The 10,109-nt window shown below is 40.3% G+C and overlaps 2 protein-coding genes and 1 long non-coding RNA gene across 4 annotated transcripts; 1 reads left to right on the forward strand and 2 right to left on the reverse strand.

The window, feature by feature from the left end:
• The first annotated feature begins 2,332 nt into the window (after positions 1–2,332).
• LOC120293434 lies at positions 2,333–6,939 on the forward strand. Of its 2 annotated transcripts, none has more exons than XR_005551235.1 (3): positions 2,333–2,752; positions 6,556–6,678; positions 6,749–6,939. It is a non-coding gene; the product is annotated as an uncharacterized LOC120293434 (long non-coding RNA). The 2 variants fall into 2 exon arrangements; XR_005551234.1 differs by having other exon boundaries at positions 6,599–6,678.
• Positions 6,940–7,515: 576 nt separating this feature from the next.
• LOC120293946 (toll/interleukin-1 receptor-like protein) lies at positions 7,516–8,025 on the reverse strand. The gene has a single exon (XM_039313770.1). It carries the CDS (start codon positions 8,023–8,025, stop codon positions 7,516–7,518), a length of 510 nt encoding a protein of 169 aa, XP_039169704.1.
• A 967-nt stretch (positions 8,026–8,992) lies between these two features.
• Positions 8,993–9,733, reverse strand: LOC120293947 (disease resistance protein RPV1-like). The gene has a single exon (XM_039313771.1). It carries the CDS (start codon positions 9,731–9,733, stop codon positions 8,993–8,995), a length of 741 nt encoding a protein of 246 aa, XP_039169705.1.
• Positions 9,734–10,109: the final 376 nt, after the last annotated feature.

A 10,109-nucleotide genomic window follows, 5' to 3' on the forward strand; every position in this document is an offset into this window, starting at 1 on the left:
AAAATAAAAATAAAAAACACGTTAGAAAGTCTATCCCAAAAGATATCTTTATTGTTAGAGAATCCCAAAAGATTTAAATGATAGGTGAAGGGAAACTATATATTCAAGCTATATGGAATATTTTGACATACTTCATCACCACAAGCTTATTATTTCATATTAGTCTTACTCCCATAGACTTGAGCTCAATCTTTAAAAAGTTGAATGATTAATATTAATCCGTCCCATTCTTTAGAAAGTTGAATGATTTATCATGCCATTACAATAATTCAAATAAGTCGGCATTAATTGGTCGATTGAATCTTTCATGGAGTTAAATTTAGAAGGTACACATGAAAAGAAAAATGTGCAATCATTTACTTACATAGGAAACTCATTGCCAACTATTTGTTTGTTGTTGTATCTCCTTAAGAGATCTCTTTGCTTAAAAATTATTTTTTCCTATCTGTAGCGTAAATGCAACGCTATTGCCGAATTATTGATTAAATGAAAAAGGCAGACTTCAAGGAGCAAGAAGAAGCGACATCAGTGGCTTTTTTGGGCTTCTCCGCCGTGCAACTCTCCGGCCATCCAAGGCAACCTCGACTCAGAAATCGCCAACAACCTCATATTGTCACCCGCATCTGCAGAAAGCGACTCATCCGGCCATATGATGGCGTGAGTTCAGTACATTCCCAGCCGGAGGTCATCTTCATCACCAAGTCCATGGACCGTACCTAAACATCTTGTTTGTCATGTTTGGTGGCTTTCCGTCCAATTTCGCTATGTTGTTAGCTTGTTCAATTTTTTCCTTTTTATTTAAATGTCCATCAAAATGACTTCTCCTACATATCTTCTAGAATTTACATTTTAAAAGAGATTATAATATTTTAAAGGTTGTGTGGAAAATTCTTTTCTTTTGGAAAAAAGGAAACAATGCTCCATAAGTTATAGGTAATTACGTTTAAAAAGTGGATGCATCTTTTTTTGTTTCTTATAAGGTAATCTTATCGTAATCTTTCAATTCAATGAGCTAAATACTAGAGCAAGTTATGCACGATAAAATAATGTTGTGCTCGAATCATAATATTTATTTGTATTATATGTTATTATGAAAATTTGAATTAAATAGATTTATTTAATTTCAGAAGAATATAAGGTCACGCAAAGCGCTAATAGTTGTTTCTGTAATTTCAAGCGAGGTATATTTACATGGCCATGATTCTAAAAGTCTACCAGAGAGATAATTAGGCATTTTAGACAACGTTCAATGTGGGACAAACTAGGATTACTTAGGACGTAGTCAAGATTAGACATCTGTCAGAAGAGAAGATAAACGAGGATTAGTAAGATTTCAGAAAAATCAACGTTCAAAGTCTATCGACAACGCTTATATAGATACGCTAGTTCAAAACGATATTGTTGATAAAGCACAGCAATGAGTAGCCTTCTTCATCCCTCGCATTCTCACCTCCTGTATCGGCGAAAGTTGAGCGAACACTGCCGTCGCGCCCTTTCATGTGGTCTGTGCCAGAATGACATCAGCGGACCGATTTCCGTCTATGGCTGCGAACAGTGTCGGTTTTATCTCCACAAATTCTGCGCCGAATTGCCTCCTCGGATCCGACACCCACGTCATGCCGACCACCCCCTCGACCTCCAAGTGGGCGAACTGGGTGACCATGGGCACACGCCAGTCCTTTTCCGATGCGATCCTTGCGACTTTGAGGTGGACGCCGACATCGCAATGCTGACTTTGTGGGTTGGGGTATGTTATGGTCCAAAGTTGCGAGAAGCCAAGGCTGGGGCCGTCAATAATTCGGCACTCTGACGGTTCTCTCACAAACATCCGCTCATGTCCTTTCTCACGAAAGCCGAAAGCATTGACATCCTCTTTTGCATAGGTTGCAAGAAGTGAATCACGGAGGAGGAATGCGGGTGCCAGGAGTACGGTATCTTCCTGCACAAGGCATGCTGACCCGCCCCTAAAGATAAACCACCACCCTCTCCACACCGATTACCACCCTCTTCGTCTTGGTTGTAATTCATCGAATAAGATGACTTGCAAGGAATGCCAACGCTAGTTATACATGCAATGAGAAATGGGAGTGTTGACACCTAAATTTCATCATTTTACTTAAAAATTAATCGCATACAATATTAGGAATTAGTCGCTAAAAAAAAAAAACACTAGAGGTCGGGTCAGGCCGGATCCAGCATTGGCCCGGCCCGCCGCCCACCTCTCTTTCCCTGCGCGGCCCAGGCCCGTTTTCCCTTTGGCCCGGCCCACGCCAGCCTTCTCCCTCTAGGTCCTTCACGCGTTCTGCAGAAAGCAAAAAAGGGGAGAAGTACAGCGACAGAGGGCAGGGAGAACAGAGACTGGGGCAGAGCTCCGACCAGGAGTGGGTGGTCGGGGTCAGGCCGGCACTGCCAGCCAGCATCGCAGGGGGACCTTGCGCGCCAGCTGGTTCAAGCGAAGCACGCGAGCAGGAGGAGCAGAGCAAAAAGCAGACGGCACGGCTGGAGCAGAAAGAGGGGAAAAGGGAACAGAACAAGGAAAGCCGTGGGGGTGCGAACCAGAGGAAAACCGGAGAGAGAGCTTGAGCGAGAGGGGAGTTTTCGGAGAGACAGAGAGCGACCTGGAGAGAGAGAGTGAAACTTGAGAGCGAGAAGGAGTTTTCTAGCGGATCGGCCACGCTCGAACCCTCTTCGACGACCTCTGGCCAATACCCACTAGCATACGATCTTTCGCTCCCGAATCTCCGCGTCGCTGGTGAGTTTATTTACTTGGTTCAAACCTCCCTTGCCCGAGTATCCCGGCTCGAAGATACCAAGGCGGCAAACTATGGCTCGATTTGTCACGAGTTGGCCCGCTTCCTGCCGTCTTCGAGTTGGGTAGGAACTCCGTGATGAGATGCTTGTTTGCATGAACCCTTGCTGCTCCACCTTGTTTTGGTCTAACCCGAAGCCAAGTCTTGTTCCTTTTGTTAGTCCATACGCACGCTGAGTTTAAGCAAGTTGATGTGGTCGATTTTGCATGTTTCTCGATGATTTCTCTGGGTCTAGACTCGAGGGGGTCCAAAAAAGGAGTTAATAACCTTATCCCCGAGTCAGTGCTTACCACGTGTTTGATAAAACGCTTGAACTAAGTTAACGTGGATTAGGTCGTGATTTTCGGATCATTTGGAATGAGTATGCTCCTGTCTTGCGTAAAAGGAATCCTTTATGGATCATTGAGCATGATTTCATTTAGGTTTTGTTGTTGTTGCGGCTGAATCCGAACATTTCTTGACTATCGTTTGGGTTTAGGTCTGAGTCCGGGTCCTTGAACCGATGAATACCCTATTTCCGATAGGCGTTCACCGTGTGTTTGTTAAAATGCCCCTAAGACAAGCCTGGGAGAGCAGCACCCATTTTGTCCCAATCTGAAGAGGTGTTGACGTAGGTTGATTGTGATTCCTTAATGTCTAGGGAGTTCGGATGTTCATTAGTGTCCGCGTTCCATTTGTCTTGTTGTTATTCTTTTGCGCCTGTTCATCTTTCCATGGGGTAGCGACTACTGGTGGACGGGCGATGGAAGCGTCGCCGATTTTTTAGGGCCGTGTCGTTAGTGTGCGGGTGAGATCCGGTGGGAAGGAGCTTCGGCGAGGAAGTTGTAGAGTTGGCGTTGGCTTTAGGAAGGAGAAGATGCAGTAGAAAAGCCGAAATAGGGAAAAGGACAAAAGGAGAGATGAAGGGAAAAAAAAAAGAAATATAAAAATGCAATATGAAAAATAATAAAAGAAAACTATGAAATGGCAGAGGGAGCTTCGGGTGTTTAATGGAAGCTTCGGGCGGAGAAGGAAGCATGCAGAGAAGACGACCTAAAATAAAGCTCAAAAGAAAAACAAGAAAAAAAGAAATAAAAAGGGTAGTGAAACGAAATGAAAAAACGAATAGAAAGGTGGAAAAGATATGGGGGCAGACGTTCGGTGAAGGCGGCGCGGATGAGAAGATAGTGCAGGGAAAAAGACAAAGCATAGAAGAAGTCAAAAAAAAAATATTTAAAAGCTAAAAAATTTATTAGAAATCTTATTTTCTTTTTCAATCCGATAGGGTTGAATTTGGGTTTGGGTCGGGTCAATGGCCCGATCCGAAGTCATTTTCTCGAATATAATAATATTAAATATAAAAAAATAAAAAAAGTCAGAAAATTCAGAATTTCATTTGAAAATTTTAAAAACAAACTTTCCGAGCTATTTTCTTAAAAAATGGGAGTTTGTGTGCCAAAGAATTGAGTAAGCCCTTAAGGCTCTAGGTTTCAATTGTCTTCAAAGACAATTACTCTTGTTTGCATGCTTTTGTTGTTTTAATTCCTTTAGTCCAATTAATATTAGGATTTATCTTTTCCTTAGTGTTAAATATCCGCTCTCCCTTGTAATTATTTAATCGCTTTTCTTAGTTTCTAATTGTTATTTTAATGATTGTGCACTCGTATGATCACCTATATAAAATCAATCCAAGTTGCCTAACAAAAACATATTTCTTTAAAATGAACAAGATTAGGTACCAAAAATAGCACTAATTGGTTAATTAGTGTAATCAAGTCCCCGAACCTAGATTCTTTAGTTGCGTAAAAAGTGAGGTGTACTCCCACGCTTCACTTAGTTTCCAGCCAAGCCCAATAGGCTACTAGTGACTCCTTATTGTGAAATTCTTTAGAACATCCAAATGTATGGGTTTGGGAGAGCCCATACTTAATTATGGGCCTTAGACCCGTCCTTTAGACAATACCCTTAAACCTATTCCCTCCTCCCGAGGATAGATCATGACATGTAGAAATCGAAAAGACAATCCCCTTTTGCACGTGGGGAGGTTTGTGGAAGTTTTCCACATGTGGGTGTTGATGAACTTCAAAATGTGTCCAATCTAAAAGTTGGGGAAGAAAATAAGTTTTGGATGCACATCCAATTAAAAATACTAGGAAGAGAAATTGTCAAGGACAAAAATATTAAAAGCCCTAGGGAGTGCGGAGGCGTAGGATTATGAAGATGTCCAAATAACATTAAAAGCGAGGTAAAATCACTACCTCAATGTTTTTGAAACACTTGATCCTGGAAGGTTGTCGATTATTATTACCAACAAGTTATGAATCCATATCTAGCTTAGAGAATTTAGTTATCTTAAACATTAAGAATTGCAGATATGTTAAAGATTTGCCACAAGCATTGTATTCCATGAAAGCATTGAAGAAGCTTCTCATTGATGGAATTAGAATTGAAAGTCTTCATTTCATGGAAGGCTCTCTGCTAGGCCTTAAAATTTTCAATGCTTGCAAAAGTGAACTTTTGAAAAAAGTCATTGATTCCATTGGATTGTTAAAGAATCTTCGGAAGCTTACTTTAAGAAGTTGCAAACAGCTAAGAGAACTTCCACATTCCATAGGAGAGCTTGTTTAGCTAAAAGAAATGGATCTGTCCTACACGTAAATTAAAAAATTACATTTTTCATTCAAGGAATCTTGAAGTTCTAAAGATGGTCTGTACTTCCATTAAAGAATTTTCTGAAGCCATAAAAATCTTGAGAAGCTTGAAGAGCTGGATTTCACCCTATGCATGATTCGCTTGAGATTGTAGAGGGTGAAATCCAACTCTTCAAGCTTCTTAAGAATTTTTATAGCTTTAGGAAATTTTTTAATGAAAGTATGAGCCATCTTTAGAACTTCAAGATTTTTCAAATTCTTGAATGAAGAAGGTAATTTTTTAATTAACGTGTAGGACAGATCCATTTCTTTTAGCTGAACAAGCTCTCCTATGGAATGTTGAAGTTCTCTTAGCTGTTTGCAACTTCTTAAAGTAAGCTTCTGAAGATTCTTTAAAAATCCAATGGAATTAGTGACTTCTTTTAAAAGTTCACATTCACAAGCATTGACAATTTCAAGGACTGGCAGAGAGCCTTCCATGAAATGAAGACTTTCAATTCTAGTTCCATCAATGAGAAGCTCCTTTAATGCTTTCAAGGAATACAGTGCTTGTGGCAAATCTTTAACATATCTACAATTGTTAATGTTTAAGATAACTAAATTCTCTAAGCTAGATATAGATTCATGAATTGTTGATAATAATAATTGACAACCTTTCAGGATCAGGTGTTTCAAAGACCTTGAGGTAGTGATTTTACCTCGCTTTCGCTTAATATTATATGGACATCTTTATAATCCCACAGCCTGTTGTGCGCCTCGTGGCTTTTAATATTTTCGTTCTTGACAATTCCTCTTCCCAGATTTTTAATTGGTTGTGCATCCAAAACTTATTTTCTTCTCCAACTTTTAGAAATGACACATTCTCAAGTTCATCAACACCTCTATTTGGGCAACCTTCGCAAACCTCCCACATGCAAAAAGGGATTGTCTTTTGAACCCCTACAAAGAAACATACTATATCTAGGAATATTTGTTTTGTCTTTCCTCCAAAAGATCATAGCTTTGTATCAACAAATCTTTTACTTATTTTCCCGGTTCTCTTTCTAATATTTGCAAAGTCTCTCTCCATATTGCTTCGCTCTTCCTACACAAATATGGCACCGCAATTTCAATAGAAAGAGGAAGATTTCCGACGGCAGAAACAATGTTTTTTGGCAGAGAACCGTATTTTTCTAAGGGAAAATTCAGTCGAGAAGCATGCTTACAGAAGAGTTCAAGAGCATGACCATCATTCATAGGTAAAACCTCGTGTTCCTTGATTTCTCCATGCTCGTAACCTTCTATGACATTTCTGTTTCTGATTGTTAGGATGATCCAGCTTCCTAGACCAAACTAAGTTAGCACCTCAGCCAATGGTTTAATTTGGTTGAAGTGGTCCACATCATCAAAGACGACGAGAACTCTTCATGTTCGGAATAGTCTTTCTATCAATGTGGTACCGTCATTCGATGTTTTCACATCTAGTGGTTCTCTTCTATTGAGGTCTTGAATTAACTTCTTCTGCAGAGATACCACTCCATGCTATTCAATATCATCTCGAACATTTTCAAGAAAACTACAACCATCAAAGAGTCAAAGAGGCAACTGATTTTGTTGTATACAACCTTTGAGAGAGTGTTTTCGCCAACCCCTGGTAAATCGCATATTGCAACCACGCATTTCCCCATCGTCTTCTGTCCCTCAACAACTTGTCCATTCTCAAAACTGACACCAAGTTTTTTCATCATATCTCACACATCTCTGTTTATTCCAACTAAATCTTTAGGCAGGCATTGCTCGTCCATTCTTTAACAGTTGTCTAAGTTGGGAAACAACATTCTTTAGAAATTCATGACACCTACAAAATGAAAGACAGGTTTTTTTTAGATAGAAGACGGACGTGCTGATTTTACTGCAACATTAGAGAGAAGACAAGACGAGATATGAAAATGCATTGCTATTAAAGAAAAGAAAAATCCCAAGAAGTTAATTGATCTATAAGGAGCACGGTGAGCATGTTAATACGCTAGCCAATTCTCCGATCATTTCATTCTGAAGGCTAGACAAGTAAAGCAAGACTAATCAAGCCGTCAGACTTATCCCATGTCCACATCCTCCAATTCAAATGCCAAAATCCCAGCAATATTTGCCAGAGCATTCTTCCACTTTGTGATTGTCTCGGCATCCCTACGTCCCTCGTGCTTGATGAAGGCCGTTCCATACATCCCCTGCCGGTATTGAACAACGCAGGGCTTGACGCCGTAGAAAATGGGAAGAATGGGTTTCTCCGTCTCCACCATCTGGGCAACTTCCATCAGGCAAGCTGCGGTGGAAGCGAAGTCCTTGGAAAAGACAGGGATGTAGATGTCGGAACGCTTGATGGCTTCCACGATCTTGTTGTTGATCCTTTCACCGGGATTGATCTCTTCACGGTCTCTAAATGCCACAATCCCGGAGCCTATGAGGTGATCGTAGAAGCATTCGATGAAGTTATGGCGAACATCTAGTCCTCTGAAACTGAGGAAGACTTGGTAGTTACAGACGGGCAAGTCTTCAACGGCACCGTTGGCTGACGGTGAGCGGCCACTGGAGACTTGAGCATCCATTAACGTACACAAAAACTCTGGCTCGAATGGAGATCAAGATGATCAAGCTTGGTTGAAGCCGTTCGAGTTCACAACTCTGAATCTGGAGCGTTGTCTTCGATTCTCTTTTAGTCATCGCTTGCCCCAAGTGAAGAGTCAAGACCTGTTTCCCCCTCCCCCCACTCCCCTTTTCTTTTTCCTTCGCAGTTCTATCCTTCCATGACCGGGTTAGGATCTCCGAAAGGGAAATTATTACTTTGGGGACAGCATATAAAAAGTTATCATATTGCTATGCTCTACAGTATTATACTAAAAATCTTAAAATTTATTACGAAAATATAATTAAATCTGAAAATTTTAAAAAATTATAACTAAATCTAAAAAACTTATCCAATTAATTTAATTAAGTCTTTCAATTAATTCTATTTACTCAGGTTAACGAAGAATATTGATGTGGCATTTTTTATTGTTTTTTCTCTTCTAACTCACCTTTTTTTTCCATTTTCGATTTTACTTAAATTAAATTAAATAAATTAAAAAGGATAAAAATTTAAAAACTAAATAAAAAAGTGAGATAACAAGTCCTTGCATATGGACACCGCCCAAGCGAGGGCTCAAAATTGGGGCAAGGGTTGCGTCCTCCCCAAATCTAAATATTTCAGTACTTAGCAGTTCTTTTCAACAAGCGTAATTGTTCAATCAAATTAGGATATATATTCATGATAGAACATTAAACTTGAACGAAGATAGAGGAGGTAAATCCATATTGTTGACACCCAAAATAATCCAAATTATGACAATCTAAGGAGAGCCCGTTGTGCATTGTCGACAAGTCGGCTGTAGACTAATATTACAAAAACGAGCATGCAAATATCAGAGGAAGCTTAGATATTTTGAAACGAAACAAGAACAATCATCCAGATAATTAATTGAGCATAGCCAAGGCTAAGTAGAACAAAGACAGGTTCCAGTGACCTTGTCATCCAAGTTACACAACGATGAAACCACGATCCACCAAAAGGTTAGACACCTTTTCCTTTAGCTTTGGACTCAAATGCACTATAAACAAACCAGACGGAAGAGCTGGCAACTCATGAAGCATGTCACAGTGAAGTAGATCAAGAGTCTCCAGCTTAGAAAGAAACTTGATTTCAGGAGGTAGGCTGGAAATAGGAGAATATCGCAGCTTCAAGATTCTCAGATTAATTAGTTCCACAATGTCTCCAGGAATCTCCCCTTCTAAATTCGTACACGAGGAGGCATGCATTTCTTCAAGGCTACGTAGATGCCAAATAGAACTAGGAAATTCGCTTAAGAAGCAATAGTCCATCTTTAACACTTTCAGACTTTGCAAATTTCCAAAGGAATCTGGCAATTCTGAAACGCCCATTCCCGAAATATCGAGCTCCTCTAAAGACCTTCCCAATTGGCCAATGGACTCTGGAAGTTCTCGTATCCAATGACAATTTGACAAGGACAAGCGTCGGAGTTTCACCAGCTCTCCAACTCCATCAGGGAGTTCAGTAATGTTTGAATTATCTATTGAGAGTTCTGAAAGTGATGTCAGGCGTTCAAATGAATGGAGCAGGAGACTCAGTGATAAGGGATTGGAGGCAGAAAGAGTTTCAAGTTTCTTTGAATCACCTCCCAAGGGATTATCACGCACAGAAGTCTCATCAATGAGGAGCTCTTTCAAAGCTTCCAAGCCACCCAGTTCGGCAGGCAACATGTTGAGTTCATTGCAGGACTTCAAATTCAGACAAAGCAACTGTTTGATCATCAATACCTATTACAAGTTCAGTAGTGGCAACTAAAATCTGCAACGGCTCCAAAGGGAAACTAGGAGGTTTCAACTCCTTGAGATGCACAAGTGGTGGAATCCGCTCCAAATTAGGACTCGCATATCCTTAATGTAGACAGATTAGGAAGTGATGAGAGGGTATGAATATCACTTTCTGTGTACTCCGCTATGGGTAGCTCACCAATTTCCAAATGCTTTAGGCTAGTGAGCTCACCAAGTGATGGGAGACTTTTGCATCTTGCACAATCAAACAAACGTAGCTGAACTAATTTGGGCATGCAAGACATCCAGCTTGGAAACCTTT

The sequence above is a fragment of the Eucalyptus grandis genome, chromosome 5 (assembly GCF_016545825.1).
Source record: "Eucalyptus grandis isolate ANBG69807.140 chromosome 5, ASM1654582v1, whole genome shotgun sequence".
Classification (NCBI taxonomy): Eukaryota; Viridiplantae; Streptophyta; class Magnoliopsida; order Myrtales; family Myrtaceae; genus Eucalyptus; species Eucalyptus grandis.